The 18,566-nt window shown below is 45.0% G+C and overlaps 2 protein-coding genes across 16 annotated transcripts in view; one reads left to right on the plus strand and one right to left on the minus strand.

The window, feature by feature from the left end:
- The window catches only part of Rab14 (RAS oncogene family member Rab14), a 61,405-nt gene extending 54,268 nt beyond the window's left edge, over window positions 1-7,137 (minus strand). Inside the window, exons 1-2 of one of the 2 annotated variants that reach the window (XM_084608886.1) lie at window positions 6,962-7,137; window positions 4,366-4,693 (exon numbers count right to left, since the gene is read on the minus strand). In XM_084608886.1, coding sequence (XP_084465012.1) covers window positions 4,366-4,649 — 284 coding nt within the window. In that variant the 5' untranslated portion in view covers window positions 4,650-4,693; window positions 6,962-7,137. Of the gene's footprint in view, window positions 1-4,365; window positions 4,694-6,489; window positions 6,708-6,961 lie in introns of those variants that run through there. The other variant, XM_084608887.1, reaches the window with a different exon arrangement.
- A 384-nt stretch (window positions 7,138-7,521) lies between these two features.
- The window catches only part of LOC146182647 (serum amyloid A protein-like), a 123,638-nt gene continuing 112,593 nt past the window's right edge, over window positions 7,522-18,566 (plus strand). For 7 of the 14 annotated variants that reach the window (XR_014708626.1, XR_014708627.1, XR_014708624.1 and 4 more), the window contains exons 1-4: window positions 7,522-7,796; window positions 11,404-11,509; window positions 12,560-12,666; window positions 15,774-15,876. The gene's annotated coding sequence lies outside the window, so the exon portion shown is untranslated. Of the gene's footprint in view, window positions 7,797-11,403; window positions 11,510-12,559; window positions 12,667-14,303; window positions 14,524-15,746; window positions 15,877-18,566 lie in introns of those variants that run through there. The other 7 variants (XR_014708632.1, XR_014708635.1, XR_014708630.1 and 4 more) reach the window with 5 other exon arrangements.

The following is an 18,566-nucleotide window of genomic DNA, read 5'->3' on the forward strand; positions in this document are numbered from 1 at the left end:
CCACGGAGTTCATGCTAGTTTGGCTCCCAAGATAGCTGAGAGCGATCAAGATGGTCTCTTCTGCAGAAATTTGTCGTCGTCCGCTCACAGCCTTAGGGTATGAGGAAGAGCGCCTGAAGCGTTCGCACACAGCGTCAAAAGTCTCTCGGGACAACCTAAAGAGTTTTTTGAACTCGAAGTCTAAGTACCTCGAGGTAATGTTTTCGAAATAACCCCTGATGTGGTTGCGGTTCACACGCAGAAGCTTGCACGCCGCGAGGGCAAATGCAGCTTCGAACTCTGCATCGAACTCGTCGTCCTGCATAATTTCCATGGCTAATTGAACAACTTCACCCACGTTCATCCACGAACCACGCAAGTCGCAAACGCAAAATCCGATGCAAACAAAGGAGAGTGGCACCGCGCCGGCGTTCGACTCGGGCCCAGCAGACGACAAGGCTTGCACTGCTGCACTTGATTTGGCCGCGCCACGAAGAGCGCTAGTGTCGCGCTGCACTCGCACCGCAAGAACTGGCGCTGCACTAGCACGGCACTTTTGAGAACTAGTGCCGAAAGTGCAGCCAAATCGAGGAGACCTGTGAATATGGCGATATGACCTTGAGTGCGCCAATACCGACCGGCAAGAAATGTATTCATAATGAATTTGGTGTGTGGATCCTATAATTTACAAATAATTTTTCACCATTGTTCCTGGTGACCCTCGCAACTAACTAGGGTAGAAGTTCCCAGCCATGAATGCGTTGGGGACCCCCTTGAGACCGGAGGAGAGAGGGAGAGGGGTTCTCTCACAGACTCCTTCTTTTGCAGCACTCATGTTTTTACACTTTGAGACACTGAAGTCCACTTTGAACATCCGTGCTTTTAACCCTGCAAAACTATCTCCAGCCTGACCCTATTGCGCAAGCTTTCCTTTTTATGTGGACGCGAGCTTCACAGACCCGCAGAACCCCCCTTGAGAAACAATGGATTAGGGAGACACCTCCCCATGCACTATGCATCCATCCCCTTTCCGTTTATGTCACCTGGAGCTTTGTGGATGCGCCCACTTAGTGGACCCTCCCAAGTGACGCGGGTAAGATGGGGTGCAGTGGAGTGCCATCGCGACCTAAGGGGGGAGAGGAGCAACATTACTTTCAAATATGTTCGGTGCTTGCGAAGCTAGCTTAAAGATTCTTGCATTGCAGCGAAGACTGACAAAATACCTAATGCTCCTGTGTGTTTCTGGTTTTAATAAATAGCGCTCAATGTTCCCTCCATAAAGATTAGTGGACGCTTCGCGAACTCTTCTCAAGTCATTGCATTGTCGGCTCCTGTTTGCACTGTGACTATGGCCTTTTTTTTTCCCTTTTATTTTACTTTATTATTACGTTTCTTTTTAAGAAGCTGCCTTTTACCTTTTATGCAATATTAGCACATGATACATTTACACTTCCTAAACATTCAATTTTCCACCATGGTGTAGTTGATGCATGCGAATGAGGCTTGCGATTACAGACTGCGTGGGAGCTAGAATTGTGCACTGGAGATGGCTGCGAAACGAAAAGCTGTGCAGCCGCCTCTGCTGTCATCCTTTCCCAAAAAGCGACAAAGCACGACCAGCAATGACAAAGAACTGCAGCCGGCGGCAGTCAATGTAAGCGCTTTTGAGCCCTTGACATCGCTCGTGCCAACGAGACTGAAATTGAGTGCACAAAACATTCATAATATTCAATATAAGCATTACACACGGAAAAAATTGTGCGAATATGCTCAAGAAAACAAACAGCTGAAAAAGGCATGAATTCTTAAATTTAAAGAAGCAATAAAAAAATTCAGATTAAAGAAAGTTTGGCCCCCCTACCTGCAAGCTTTTTTTTTTAATGAAAATATGCTGTTCAGAAGCAGAAGTTACCACCCCCAAGTTATAACTGGTTCACAGGAAATGTACAGTATCTGTCAGACTTGTTCTGTGGACACCTGAACCGCACCATAAGGGAAAGGAGGAAGATAGGAGTGAAAGTAGAAAGAGAGAAAGAAAAGCTGTAGTGGTCGTCTCCGAGACAATTTCGACCACCTGGGGGTCTTTAACGTGCCCTGACATCGCACAGCACGCAGATGCCTCATTTCACCTCCATCGAAACTAAGAAGCACTGCAGTGACTGTGGGTCCAACACGTCCATTCGACTAACTACATCAGTAAAAGGAAGTATCCCTGAGTGGCGTAGCATCCATCGAAGCGCAGCCATATGGCTACAAAGGAATGCTATACACGTTTCTTAGAAACTTCATAGTTGAAGCACAATTCATCCTTGTCTGGGAACAAACTTTTCTTTAACTATGAAGTTTCTGAGAAAGCACCGAGCTCAATTCGACGAGCTGGACTGAGTGCCGTACAAAAGGGCTTACTTTTCCTGCACCAGGACCACTGTGTGTTGCTTTTACCGTGGCAAGAACCACTATTTCTTTTCATTTTCAAAATGAAACATGATAATCACTGTTCCATTGCACTGGAGCCAGTGATGCTGCATTTCACACACTGACACTTTGCTGTGTGTAGTATATATAGTTCATAGGTGTGACAGATGCCATTGGCACAGTTGAACAGTCCTTTTTATACTGCTGCTGCATGCTACAGGCCACTCTCAGACTGATAAACAGCCTATTACAGCATGTGGCTAACTACTGATAGTGATGACTGCATATATGATACAAGAGGCTGAGGTCAGGCTGGCAGCTTCTCTGTGCCAAATTGCACCAGCCCTGCAATGAAAATATGCATCCCAGTAGAATGTCTACTGCTCCAAAGCTGCTCGGGAGACGCATGGACCATGTGAATACAGATTTTTAGCACCACATACTATGGCCAAAATGTTACGATTGACCGCCATTGATAGTTCGAAAGCACTGGTAATTCCATGAACTTCTGCAGTCCCACATTTTGTAGCGTAAATTTGAAAGAATAATTTGAAGCAGCAGCCTGCAACAGTCAGGCTAGCTCCAAGGTCTAGGGTGCTATGAGAGAATGTCCGATTCCGCCATCAAGCAATCTATGGCCTCAGAGCCACGGGGCGGTGCTGCAGAGTGATGCTCGACATGTGAGCAAGCACCACGGCCTCAGTACTCCTAGCACAAAAATCCGCCTATGATACAGCTTAGAGTTCGTCGAAGTACACTGCTAAAAAAAGAAGAGACTTCACTACAATGCAGCCATGCATTTCGGTTTCAAACGTGATGTGGGCACTTGGGCAACACATCGCCCTCTCCAACTCAACCATGGTCAAAGAAATGTCTAACGCTGGCATTGAAGCCCCTTTATGCATCACAAAAAATCATTTGCATGCAGTCAGATCTCCTACAAAAAATTCCAATTCCGGACCATATGCTCATCTTCATTCTGCTGGCAGTCATTCCCTTGGATGATCGGTAGGTACTGTGAGAGCAAACGTTTAATAATGTGCAGGGCATGCACAGTGTAGAAATCAAAGCTACAAACTAAAGAGCCATTTGCAGTGTGGTTCACTGTTAGCAAATGTGCCAAACAAAGACTGTGGAAAACATGGCAATGTGCCGCTCTTTATCTCCACTGTCTTCAGATAGTCCTTGATAATATCATTACGTGCCACAGTGCTCTCCTGTGAGTGAAGCTAGGGGGAGGGAGGTATATGCGTCAACACATATTGGAAGTAAACTATTTTTCGGTCAGCAATGACTACGAGCTGAGAGAGCTGAGTTTAAGGCAGCAATATATGGCGATTGCAAAGTTTATCGAATAAAAACGGCACCGCATTCCTGGAACAAAATGTTTTCTTAATTTCAACATCTTTTACGGTCCCAACTACAAATTAACAAGGTTCTTATTGTATATAATTAAGAAACATTGTGGAGTCTTAGTGCCAAAAAGTATATAGTATAAACTACGCTAGTTGCAATTCGATTCGGGCTCACCAACTTGTGCATTCACAATACAAAACAGCTATATTGGTTACAAACAATGCAAACATGTCAACCAGAATTGAACGACCAAATGAAGTGGCTACAGCCCCTGTGCAGACAATACTCAAAGAGAAACTTATATGGACTATGGCTACGAACTGAAGTCCTGCATATCAGCTGCTGCACTTCTCATGGTCAGACCTTTAAGATACAGCAGTGACAAGCACATCTTCAGTTGTAGCAATGGCTTTCCTGATTCCATCAGATGGGGTGTAATAACCCGTAGGCAGTTGCACAGCCCACACTCCACCCTCATTGAAAATTTCACAGGCATTGCAAGCCTGTAAAACATCCAACATAAAGGTGCAGTATAATCAGTGCATTCAACTCTCAATGACAGAACAGCACAGCTCAGAAGTGCCACCTCACACTGGTCACCATAAAAGTGAGCACCTGGTGATGTCGTAGACCATCAGAGCACCAGCCGCACCCCGATAGTAGGACCGGGTGACAGCGCGGAAGCGCTCCTGGCCTGCCGTGTCCCAGATCTGGAGCTTGATCTTCTGACCGCACACCTCAATGATGCGTGTGCCAAACTCTACCCCGATGGTATGCGGGCAGTCTGCCATGAACTTCTTCTCAGTGAACTGGTGCAACAAGCACGACTTGCCCACGCCCATGTCGCCAATAATGATGTACTTGAAGATGTACGAGTAGTTGTACGGCCCTGCAGTCATCCTGCTGGCTGGTGTCAGTTCCTTCAGCTCTGATAGGTCGTCACCTGCAATCAACAACGTGGCTAAAATTGTTTTACTCCGCTACAGCGCAACGAAACGATTAGTGCCTAAAAGTGGCATTTCCACAAAACAAGGCAAATGGCGAGCTTAATGCCTTCTCTTGGCACATTGTACACACAACAGGGAGCCCTGCAACCTGGTCGAGTTTCCTCAATAAAAAAAAAAAAAAGAGCTTAAAATTCCAGGAGTAGATAAGCATCATAGGTGACAACCCTATATCTAGAAGCTGAGATAAGGGATGATACAAAAAAGCCCATAGAGAGGTAATGCACCAACAACAGAATGTTGTGCATTCCAGCAGGAGACATGTGCAAAGTGTATTCACAATGTCCAATCAAAAAAGTAAGGTTCATGACAGAATAGAACAATGTTACCAACAGCACAGTTTGCAGGTGCCAGCACAACAGGCCAGACATGCAACACTGTAGGCAAATAAGAGAAACTGCAAGTAAAATAAGTAATAAGTTGTGAAACATTGCATGGAAAACATGCATCGCTAGCGTCATAAAATTTAGTTGTCAAACCTGCTATGCAGCTCAGATGGTGTCCATTTATTCTGCATGCACAGTCATGAACACTACAAGTTACAATGTCCAGTGGTAACCAAAGTGAAATGAATGCACCATGCCAAACAGCAGCAAACCTACAAGATCCCTGCTCAAATGACCACCACATACTAATCAAAGGGCCTACGCAGTGAACATCCTGTGAAAAATGCGATTGTAATCCACAATTAGGGCAAATGCCTCATAATGTGAACCCAATATGCATATCTCAATGTGCAGATATTTTTTTCACGTCTCATTGTGGTTACCTATAGCAAAACCTAATATGGCTACAAGTTTGCCTTAGCTCTGGGTAATTCTTTTCTCACACCTAACAGCAAACATCAATTAGCAGCTAACTGCAGAAAACAAAATAGTTCTTTTAAAGCATTTGGACGATAAAAAGAATAAAAATGTGAGTCGTTAACCAAGAAAAACCAGTAAGAAATTCAGAGGGCACGTTTCGGAATTGTAAACCTTTGCCCTGACTAACTAGCTGCGATGGAGAATTCCAGATAATTAAACGCGGCAGCAAACATTCTTCTATCAACGATGTGCAACGTCGTTCACTCTTTGCCGTGGGTAGACTAAAATGCGAAGTACCAATTCAGTCATGGTTAGTGGAAATACGGCTATGCGCACAAAAAGCAATACCACCTTCGTTCGACCAGTCACAGCAGCACCAAGTGGCCAAGAGCTCACGGCATGCAGTACGATCGCACACAAGCAAAATGAACGCACGCTCGGGTGCCGAACGTGATTAAATGTTGACCACGAAAAAGAGGAAGACAACGACAGCGACAGGTTAGTGAGGGGCGCAAAACGGCGCACGCGACGACGTTCCAAATGATCGAACACAAGTCAAGGTTTGTATATATTCGAGATAACGGCCGCGACACATTCCATTTCGAAACGGGAAAGCAAAAGGAGAAACATAAGACAAAGCTAAAGCTATCCCACGAACAACTGATCGGCGATTCATACATACCAGCAAGCGCATCCGGAAAAAAAAAAAAAAAAAAAAAGCATTGGTCTCGAACGTTGCTCGCGAGCCGCACAGCGCTCGCTATCCGACGGCGGCGTAACATTTAGATTCGAGGTTATCGCGGGGCGGTGTAGGCACTCTTCGCCCAAGATTGACAAGACAACACACCGAATCGCAGGGGCAAGACCGCATATTTAACAAGGAAAAAAAAAAAAAAAGGAAAAAAATACACCGAAGGCTGGCAACTCACCAGCTGGGAATGACGGAAATGGTCAAGGTCCGGCCGCGACGTTGTTGCGTTCAAAACTAGTCGAGGTCGTGAGCGATCGCGAGGAAAGCCCGAACCCGAGAGGGTGGTCGCGACGCGAACAGCGCACTGCAATGAAATACGCGTGTTCACGCCTGCCGCGCAGGCGGTTTCTGCGCGAGCCGTCCCCTCCCACGGGACGAACAAAGAGGTCCCCGCGAGACGAGCAGCACAGCGCGAGTACTCCGATTTCACAGGCTTCGGCCCCGAAGTCGTCGAGAGCGTCCGTCGGCGCTGATGGAAGGTGCGCGCACTAGGACCGAGCTGGCAATCAGTCTGGCCCAGCTTCGAAGCGCTTGGCCAGTCTGGCGCACACAGGCGGAGTGGCCGATGTGCGCAGCTCGGGAATGAATCGGGAGCGCTTGCCTCATGCGGGCGCGACCCTAAGGCAGGGCGTTGGGAGATGAGACCTCACCTGGCTGGCTGTTTCCGGTCGACGCAGGCCCCGGGCGCGCAGCAGAGTCCCGAGGTGCAATCACTTAGCGATTCAATAATCTTCGAAACGGAGGTGGACACCTAATATGGCCGACAGATGACTGACCACGAAGGTGACGGCAGGCTTGGCAGGCTGCTGGCTTGCACGGACGAGACACGAGAAAGAAGAAAAACAAAATAACTAAGTTTACTTTAGTCTAAGTTCTAAATAATTTAAATCTGAAAATTTATTTTTCTTGTTTACTAGCAATAAAGAAGAAAATAAACTTTACCCTATTTTTTTCTTAAGTGTAGTCAACGCAGTCAACGCTCAGGCAGTTCAGGGTAGTTGCCGCAGTGGCAAGTGGCTGCTTCTACCGCAGCTAGGAATAATGCGAAACAAATAACTTTACAACAAAATGAGCTGATTTCATCTCTTATTTGCTCATTACAATGTAGTTAGGCATACTAACTAAAAACCATAATTCCCGAAAAGCTACCGGAGCACAGCGCAAGGATCGGTGGATCGGTTCCGCGCTGAATGCACAAATCCTAGTCAATCCAAGCCACAATAAAAAAAAGAAAAGAGATTTTTTTTCTAGGCACTAAACGTCTACTTTATTGTGTAGGCGATAAAGATCCAAAGAAAAGAAAGGAGAACGTCGAGGCCAGCGGTACATTTGTTTTGAATGTCACAACCAAAAGGAAAAAAAAAAAAAAAAAAAACGTCGTGGCGGGGCGCGGCCCAACTCCCGCGGGGCTCCCGAGGGTGAGGACTCCACCCGGCTCGACCACTTCAACCTCGGGATCGGAAATGGACTGGGACTCAGATGGCGGTGAGAATGATAACTTTCTCACCCTCGTTGTACTTGTCAGGCAGCAATGGGTTCGCCGCGTACACCTCCCCTAGGGAGAATTTGCCTTCTCCTCTTAAGGATCTCACTGTTCCCTCCGCAAGGAGCGACGTTTGCTAAGTCCCTAGGTTTCTTGCTGTGGCCGCTGAGGCTACCCCGTTGCTTAGCTTTTCCCCTGGTCGCTTTTTTGTCTTTTCGCAGTTGGTTCTTTTCTCACAATAGGTACTTTCAGTTGCTGTCGTATTCTCGTCAAGCTAAGCAAGTAGAGATGGCACAAATTCGTACGTTATTAGTCATCCATACATGTTCCAAGTCCCGGATGAAGCTGGCATATGCCCTGACTTTCAGCCTATGGTCAGGGTAATATATTCCAAGCCAACCTCTTCGGTTACTATACAGGGTCTTGTCAGTGAGGCTTTTGATGTAGGCCGTGGAGTCCGGTAGGGGTACCCTTTATCTCCAGCCCTCTACGTGCTCGCATTTGATCCTCTTTTCCAGAGACTTTCTCGGGATAGTCGTATTAACAGGTTTCTTCTTCCTGGTTCACCACCAGCCCCCATCTTTACCTATGCAGGTGACCTGACCATAGTTGTCTCAGATGATGCTTCATTCAGCCCCTCCGTTATCGACGTCATGGAGGTGTTCTCCAGGGCTTGTGGGGCTAAGCTAAATCGCTCGAAGAGTGCTGCATTGTACTTTGGTCATCAGCCTCCCCGTGAAAGATAAGGTCAGGATTCTCGGTCTTTACTTCAACCCGGAAGGATTGTCAGACGCGAACTTGTCCAAGGCCCAAGAAAAGGTCGAGGCCAGGGCGCAAGAGTTTGGGAAACGTTCGTGTCCACTCACAGCCCAAGCTACGATTACAAGGTCCCTCCTGCTCTCGATTTTGTCTTACGTTGCCAGCATAACACCTTTGTCAGTGCGTACCAAGCTCAGTCTTAAATGGATCCTTTTTTGTTTTCTATGGGATGGGGCTACAGGCTCACTTACAAGAGCTGTGGTGAAGCTGTCTAGAGATAGGGGAAGCCTTGGCATCCTAGATCTGAGCATTGTAGCTGCAGCTCTGTACATCAGGTGAACCCAGGTAGCGTTGGACTTGGATACGTCCCTCACCAGTAGTCTGGCTTCCTACCTTCTTAGCACTTGACTTAAACTCTTTGCTCAGAGCACATTCTCACACTGCGTGCCTAGGTCTGGCTCTCCATCTCCGTTCTGGGCTCAGGCAGCAAACAGCCTTGAGCATCTTCGCAAAGAGCAGGCAGACATCAATGTCGTGTCAGCTCCCCTAAAGCTACTCGTTAGACTTCTCACTCCCAGCCTTTCACCTCATCTCCATCATCATAAACTTGTTAATCTGTCCCAGTTGGAAGTATATTACTGCAGACTTCTTGCAAGCGAGCAGGGCCTTCTTTATGTATCGTTTTGTACTCTCTCTTAAGGAAAAGGCGTCTATACGAGCCGGCTTGCAAACAACCTATCCAACTTGTGGTGGTCATGAGGACACTGTGCTTATCTTCACAGGTAAGCACGGTGTCCCCCTTTGAGGCACTCGAGATGAAATGGAGGTCCGGTCACCTTGTTGGCTTGCTGCCACAGTAGTAATTAAGGCTTTTTCTGTGAATGGTGCAACCGCCTTGAGTGTGTCACCTGTGCCCGGGTGGGACCCGCACCTCAAACAAAAAAGCTCCCCCAGCCCCACATTGGCCCTGGGAGGAATGTTGTACAGATGATGATGGGTTGATGAGTTATACATGACTCTGGGGCAGAATGCTTTTGGGTGCTAAGTCCCCTTCCCATCTGGCAGCGGTAACCAAGAAGGTTTCAACGGCATTATTCCGACCCAAAAACAAATGTGTTTCCACACCTAAAATAGCGCTTGATAACACTCCGATTGAAATTGTAGAGAGTATGAAGGTTCTGGGTGTTAATTTTTCCAGTAACCTAACTTGGGATCAACATGTTGATGGCACCTACAAGAAAGTTTGCAGAGCTATTGGTACAATAAACAAATGTAGGCATGTGTTACCTCAGAAGATTAAGCTGTTGCTTTATAATTCTCTAATTCTACCCCAAATGATGTATGCCCATTTGGTATGGGGAACAACAACCAAAACGAACTTAAACAAATTATTGTTGTTACAAAAGAAAGTAATAAGAATTATAGCTGACATAAAGTATGATTCCCACACAGAAGAACTTTTTAAACAATTTGCAGTTATTAAGGTTTGTGAATATTATGACTACCGTCTTACCATATCGTACACCACAGCTGTAAAAAAGAATAACCTTTTTTACAATAACATCGCCACACTGAAGCCAACTGTTCAGAAATACAACACACGTCGCCCAGATGTGTTCTATATACCAACCCCGCCAAACAACTATGCCCAGCAGTCATTAAGCTTTACTCTGCCAGTCCTCCTCAACAGTTATGCTCATCAGTCCATCGATATAACTACGATGTCTAAAAGATGTTTGAAACATTTGTTCTTGGGGTATAATAATCCAACAATGTGAAATATGAACTCAGCGTAATTTTCCGCTTGATCCGTCGTTCCCATGTTCCCTTCTTGTGAAGCACTATATGTTGGCTCGTATGACAGTATATTTGTAACGCTCCGTTATTTTGATAGTGAGATTTTTTTCCTTATTATTTTTCCTTTTTTTGTGAGACTATATATATTGTCTCGTAATACAGTACATTTGTAACTCTCATTTTGTTATTTTGATAGTGGATTGTTCCATATTATGCCTCTGCTGCTGTCATGAGTGGGGGCAGTCGCCTCGTCAAGCTGCTGGTAGCAGTAGCTTTTTGCGGCTGCTCCATCCTTGTACTTTGTGCAAAGGAAAATAAAATTTGATTTGATTTGAATTTGATTTGATTATTTTATTCTACTGCTTCCATTCAAAACCATGTGAGCAAGTGTGATGGCAGCGTTGGATTCAGGCAGTTAAGCGGGTTGGGTATGTGCGCTTGTTTGGAATTTGATTTTATTGTTAACAGCAACAAGTGACGAGTTTGAGCAGGCATTTATTCGGCAGGCCAAGCAGTAAACCTTGGTAGCCAACTGCAAACACGAGAATCTGCAGCCGGCATTTCGCCGGGAATGCGGAAAGCAACATGATTCGTCACCCTGCATGTGTACCAACATTTCCATACGCTTCTGTACGCTTCTTGTAATCGTTTAATATCAGCTGAGAGCCTCGCCATGGTGGCTCAGTGGTTAGGCCACTCGACTGCTGTGCTCGAGACGTGGGCACTTTTATTCTTTTTATTTGCCCATCCTAACACCTGTACCCAAGGACACAGGTTTGGTCGCGGCCGCAGCAGCTGCTTTTCGGTGGAGGAGAAAGGCAAAGCGCCGTGTGCTGTGCCATATCTGTGCGTGATAAACAACCCCAGATGGTTACAAAATTTCCGCAACCCTTCACAACGGCGTCCCTTATATTTTGAGTTGCTGTGAGACGTATGTTGAACCCTCTAAACCAATTCAACCATTCGCACAAGTCGCATGGCTTATATGGACGAAGTGTGTATTGTAGCGAAGTATGTTTCTTAACAAGTTAATGGTTTTCAAACATTTTTCAGGCATGCAGCGGTGGCAGACAAAGGACGGCAGAGATTGGACACAAGATAATTTAGCTGATAAGCTGGAGAACTTTATAATTGCATAAATGACGACAGGCTTGATGAGGTAAGTACTTTTCATACATTTACTGATTCGAGGTAAGTACAAGCGGAATGAAACAGCTCGTACCATTCCCTTGGTACTTGCCTATTCTTTTCATGTTTATTTCTGTGCCACGGTGGCTTAAAGGCCGAACCACACGGGAGCGTTTCTTTGGCCCCGCGTCAGCGCCTCGGCTATCGGCATCGCCGGAAGTGCAATTTTGGCCCTTGAAGCACGGCACCGCTGAAATACGCAGGTATCTGGCAATGCCAGGTCTCAGCGTCGAAGCCAGAAATACTTCGCAGGCGGGGACCAGTGATAAGCCACGCAGGGGGAGATGCAGCACCCACCACCACAGGCGCAGCTCGTTTCCGCGGAAGCGAGAGCTCCTCTTTTGTTCGCTCGCATGCCTGCGCCTTTGTTCCCCTTGCCTCCTCCACCCTCCCCAGTAAGTTCCCGTCGTCGCTGAATAGGATGATTTCAGCTACGGACGGGGGACAGTTGTTCGAACTTTCAGGTTTCCCCCATACCTTGGCTTGCGGACGCCAGTTCATATGCCGTCATGTGTTTGGTCACCCTCTCCGGCACGTGCCAAATGATGAAGCTCATAGACAAGACGCTGAGTCGGCGCCGAAGAACCGCTGCCATGTGGTTCGGCCTTAAAGGCTTCGGCTCTCAGCTCGCTAATCCCAATGTTGTGGTTTCTGTCCCAGCTCTGGTGACCATATCTCAATGCTGGCGATGTACAAGGTCGTCCACTTCTATGGTGAATGTGTGAGGAGATGGTCGCTTTCTTTAAAGCATCATACCATCCGCGATGGCTGCATATCGAACCAAACTGTAGCAAGCATTTCTCAACTGAGTCGAATGTATTGGCACTTCAAAGAGATTGGCCAAGCACTTGCATGTTCTTGCTTAAAGTGGACGACCCTGTACATACAAAAAAACGTATTCGCTTTCTGTAAAACTTAATTTGAGCTTCTGGATACATGACCATGCCCAGCGTTCCTTAGTAAGGTTTCCTTAAAGGCATGTTAAAAACTGATTTGTTATGCTTCTTCTTGACCTGTACAGGTAGGTGGAGCAAGCCAAGCAAGGTGCACAGTCACAGGAATTCATCACCACGCAGAACTTTCCACCTGCCTCGACTCCAATGCAGTAAAGCTAATGCAAATGCAAGGGTGAGTTCTGGATATTTTATTTCTTTTTGGGGGGACTTGCAGTTTTACATGAATAGGCCCCAACAACAGAAGCATTGTATTCTTAATGCAAAAGAAAAAAAAAAAAAAAAAGTTGCCAATTTTAACTTCATAAATTGCAGTACTGTTCAGTCTGTGATTAAATAATTAAATCCTTGTCCTCATGGATGTCCTTCTGACATTCTCTATAGTAACCTTATAAATAAGTGCCACCTGAAAACAGTCCGAGAAATCTTGTAAACCTGTGTGAATTCCAGAGTGCTATGACTATGGCCGTGATTGCCGCAGTACAAAGGAATGACACTTTATTAAGCGCTGGCCGCACGTGGCGACAATTTGCAAAAAAAAAAATTTTGCACATTGCTTAAAAGCAGCTCGCAAGACTGGCCCATTGCAGAAGGCTTTGTGCATACAATGGTAACAGCAATATGCACTGCTCCTTGGCAGCATCGCAAGCATACTAGGGTATCGTCATACAAGTACTACTTAGATACTTATATGATGCATAATCTTTTGTGGCCTGTGCACATTCATGCTATCGTTCCAAACCTTCTAGGTCTCTGGGGTACCGCATGAGAAATTGTGAAAGCCTCGTAACGGCATAAGAAAACTGGCATATCTAACAACCTCTTTCAAGTTAGACTGAAAAACTGTCCAAAAAGAGAAATTAAGACAATGTTTTGGAACTTCCTCGGTTCCTTCATCTGGTGTGACTGGAGAGCTGGTTCCTAGGAAACGGTTGACACCCCCTCCATGTCTTCTGCTGGTTATGTCATGGCTCAAGTAAGAGCATTATATCAATGATGAAAACTAAACTTCTTTTAGAATACACTCTTTTCATGGCTCCGTTTTGGAAAAAATTTCAATTTTTATTTTTATAAGCTCCCTGTATTTGTTGTGCCTGCATATATTGGAAAACATTGAAAAATATAACATCTGCAACCAATAATTTGGTACATGCATACCTCAAGGCTTTCAGCCTGAAAGAACAAACCTTAGTCACGAGTCAGTGGCATCTTTCTGCGTGCTTTCTTTCTCGGTATGCGCAGCCATAATTTTTCTTGGAAGCAGACTGTGCAGCTCGGAATGTGGGAGGGGGAAGGGATGGGGGAGTGTGTTACACATCTGCTCAGCTGTGCGGATCACTGGTGAGGGGCATGTTTTGCAGTGCTGAGGTTTAGTTCTGTCTTGGCACAGTGCTCGGCACTTACCTGCGTACCGCATTTAAAATTTTATTTAAATTTAAATTTTAGCTAATGTACTTAAAAATATTATCACTCCTTTATTAAACCATGGTTTTCATTGGGGGCGAAAAACAAGGCGCCCATCTGCTGCGCAATGTCAGTGCATCTTAGAGATCCCCTGGTGGTCGAAATTTCTGGAGCCCTCCACTATGGCGTCTCTCATAGCCTGCGTCACTTTGGGACGTTAAACCTCATAAACCAAACCAAACCAATCAATTCATAGCATCAGAAGAAAGGTAAATGAGCTGCAGAATGCAAAACTTGTAAGAGAAGGTCATGATCTATCAATGAATCTTCATGAAATAGAAAAGCATGAGGTGTAGGGGCATGTTTTTTTGAATATAACTAAAGTATTGTCTCCTTTTGTTGTTTTAGGGGGTATACTCTGTCAAAGAAACCAACTTCTGACCAAAACATGTCATGAGACAATTGCGGAAATGAAATGATCTTGCTTTTCTCTGCAAGGCATGAGGATTTACACCATTAACTTGGCATTGAAAAGTGCATAAAACAAACTGGTGTGCCATCTTGTGGTGAAACCCTGTCATCAGAGGTACAGCCCATCATGTGACCACATCTATGTATAAAGTCACTTATTTTTTCTGGGTGCTGTGTTTCGCTCTCTGCAGCGTGCCCTTTGATGAAAACGATGCTTCCTTTGCATCGCTGATGGTACGCTTTTAGCTTTTGTCACTATATTTGGTGGCCATGAAGTTTTGTATTCCGTGAACAGATTAAAACTCGATGATGAGGTGTGTTGCAACGGTGTAGAAACTGAAGTTGTTGCTGCTCTAACTAAATGAAGACTAATCGCTGTCTGGCGGGTTAGATTTATTTTAGTTTTCGGCGCCTCACTTTTGCCGACTTGCATTCACACTTGCTGCTCATGGCTCCCTGCATCTTGTGCATAAAAGTGGTGATCCAGAGCAAAAGTTGTTCTACGGCCTTGTGGAATCGAGCACCTTACATGGCAAGGCCTTCATTGCAGTGAAAAAAGTTGGGTGCTTAAACTTCGCTCTTTGGTCCCTTAAGATCGAAGGTGCTAATTAGTGCTCCATGCAGAATAGTTGGACATGCCAATGACTACCTCATCTTTGCACATAGCTTCACAAAATGCTGCTTAGTGGCTTGAAGCTGTGGGCTGAAGATTCAGTCCTGCAAAGTCATTACCAGTTGCTCAAAAGGAACTTTAGAATTGATTGCTCCCTGAGAGTGGCTTGTTGTCTCATGTGGCTTCAGTAATCGAATGCATCGCCGCCAAGTGGGCTGCACCTAATTGTCATAGCAGCATCATGTGCAAGCCATGCTCAGTACTTGTTTTCCAATGCATATTCACAGTGTGCCAATATTGCTTTTGCCTAAACGTGATCTGTTGTATTAAGGAATTATGAATCTTTTTGTACCAGCCTCCAAAAATTGCTCTCAAGTTGAAATTGGTTATTTAAGGGGTGAAGGCAGTTTCGATGAAGCCATTGATTAAAAAAAAAGAAAAACTGTGACAACTGCAAATGCCTGGAAGGGCAATGCAAATACCCTGTTCACCTAATCTGTCAAAATAAATTGGAGCAAATTCATTTGCTGCAAATAATTGTGGGAATCAAAAATGCAGTTTTCTCGACTTGTTGTGCTCAGTGACGAGTGAAACACTTGGAATGATGTCTGCTTCCCTGCATTTTGCTTCAAGTGTCTCGCAACAGGATTTTTTTCTTGTAGTTATCTGTGTTGCTTTTTGTTTTTTTTATTCAGTGTCATTTTGAGATAACTCAACATACGCGCTGCACCAGTACAGATAGTGTTTTGATTGTGTGCTTCATGCAGGTTTCATCCGTATCTATTTTGCTGCAGGTTGTTCTCCCGGGCATATATCAGCAGGTGATCATCTTGGTTCCTCGTGTGGGCTCAGGAGTACCATTGTTTGCTTCAGAGACTGTGGAGTTCATTTGCAGGGGTAATTTTTGTGCTAGTAATTGACCAGGTTCAAGTGTGAATAGTGCAATTTTTTTTTTTCTTTGATAGCCAAACAATGAGAATATGTCAAACGAGTTGAGAGTTGAGCTCACGTGAGGCTTGCAAAAACAGTCACATAATAACTGCTTGTTAATTTTTTGCCCTGCTGGCTTTTGTGGTAGACTTGCATCTGAGTTGAGCTGTAATGACAAAGTAGTGATGACATCACAGTTTTGGTTGTCTTATGGGAGCTTAGGTTCTTTTGTATGGCCTAGCTGTTGATTGGCTTGTTATAGTCGTATATAACTAACTGAGCCTTCAGTAACTGCCTCACACAAATCCTCAATGGCAGAAAAGAGTCAGGTGTTAAGGCCTCTCCGGTTGCCTAACAAAAAGCTAGCGATGAGACCAGAATATAGGCTCAATAATTTCGATGCCTGTGGCTTGTTTGGTATAGACCAACACCGTGTTGACAAACAAAGGGGGTGCTGACGGCACCGCAGCCGACTGGGGGTGAAAAGTAGGGTTAGCGCTCACAGGAATACATGGAACCGTAAGATTTCAAAGCAGGTTTTTCTTCTCACTGGGCACCTACGATATCGTTATTCGGCACAGAGAAACTATGAACATCCTAGAACTGATCGTGAAGATGGGAAATCTCATTACCAAGCCGAAGTATTTTTAAAACCATGAAACGTATAGGGGTGCGAGTTGAAAGGGCGACCCCTAGAAACGCATGTAAACAAAACTTACCGCAACATTTTTCTCTTTTCGAAGAACACCAGAAGTGGTGGCCTGTCGTTGAACAATGACCAGCGCTTTGAAGAAATGTGTGACAAAGTATGGTGCGTCATTGCGGAGGCAGTCTACTTTTAGAACTCCCCAAATAATATGTGTTGTGAATCTGGACACCTCCAAAAGGCAAGCTGGGTGTAGCGAATTGTACAGTTTTGTTTACAGTCTGATATGCTGCCGCGTGGTGTAAATTATCTTGATAATGCTTTCGCTCAAGTGATACATCCTAGATAGAATTACATTTAAAAGCAGTTGTCAAACGCCATACGACAATATAGACTGAACGAGAATCGCGCAATGCAGCAGACGACGGTGCAGCTGGCGATACCCAACGCGGCCACCTCAGCTCCGGAGCGTCTGCTAGCGACAGTTCCAGCGGTGTATAGTCGTCTGCAACTGTGCACGGTCAGTTTATCGTGCTGTGAACAGTGCCGTAAATCGTCAGAATTGCAGTATTTGCAAGGGAATGTAGTGTGCTATGCAACAAGGTCGAACTATGTGAAAAGGTTGTCGAAATCGGATAAACAGCACTACAATGAAAAGCTGTTTATTGACGGCGTTGTGCAACCGAACCCATTTGCTATGCCTGTGAACACATTGGGATTTCCTCCAGATGGACTCGAGCGCTCCGACACTATTGGGTATGGAAAACATTGTAGTGTATCTGATTTTTTTCTCGAAGTCGCTTCACTGTAGAGACCGTCCAGTCATAAAATTATTCTGAATCGGGTGGGTGCATGCAAGCTCATCAACGGGCATATATGCTAGGTAAATATTTTTTGTTTATTTTCTATTTCCACGTGGTATCGCTATGGCTCTCATATATCGTTCTGCGCTTTCTGTGCGGTTTCCTCGTATTATTTGTTTTTCTTTCCATATGGCGCAGACCATGCAGCACTTCGTTCTGCGCTTTCTGTGCGGTTTCCTCGTATTATTTGTTTTTCTTTCCATATGGCGCAGACCATGCAGCACTTGCATGGACGTCGGAATATAAAGCCTGTCAAATGTTTGTTTACGACTTATCACTGCATGCATGTATCGCGATGCAACTGCATAATCATTCATTTTATTACTTACCACCTCTACTTAGCCACGATCATTATTTTCAGAACGCAATGGCATCGTGCCCGTTATTTTCCGTTTTATTCCTATCAAATTACAAAATGAACCATGTCTTGACAGCATCATTACTGCCTTACGCGGCTCATGCGTGTTGCCAGCCCTTGCAATGTTTTTTTTTTTTTTAATATTTTATTTCTGCCATGCTATTTGGTGTGGGGCGGGGTACAAGACGTTTCCAGAAAAAAAAAAAGAAAAAAGGCGCTTTGGTGGCTCGCCTCCTAGACGTGGGGGTTCGTCTAGAAACGCGCCGCACATATTTATTGATAAAAACTTAAAGAGCACTGCAGAATCTGCATTAGAGTAATGTGAAAGCACGGATGCTGCTGTTGGTTGCTTCTAGTTGCTTTATTCACTTCTTGTTTACCCATTTTAGTCTTTAGTACTTTCAAATAGCGCGCCAATCCCTTCCTATGCCCTTTTTCGGCTCTACTGTCGGTTGCGGGACGTCACATCTTCTATGTCACATTAAATCACTCATTTACCCATTTTAGTCTTTGGTACTTTTAAATTGCGGGCCAATCCCTTCCTATGCCCTTTTTCAGCTCTACTTCCGATTGCATGATGTCACATCCTTGACGTCACCTTAATGGACTGATTTAATTAACTACTTTAGTATTTGCTACATTCAAATGTGGCGCCAAGCCATTGGCAAATGAGACCATTTTCGCTATTACTTTAACATTTTTACCTCTAAATAAATACCTAATTAACTTATAGGCCTAATTATTTTTTCGGGCTCAACATTATGTTACCCTCTATCGATTGACATCACTC

This window comes from Amblyomma maculatum, chromosome 7 (genome assembly GCF_055883805.1).
Source record: "Amblyomma maculatum isolate TAMU_Amacu chromosome 7, ASM5588380v1, whole genome shotgun sequence".
Taxonomy (NCBI): Eukaryota; Metazoa; Arthropoda; class Arachnida; order Ixodida; family Ixodidae; genus Amblyomma; species Amblyomma maculatum.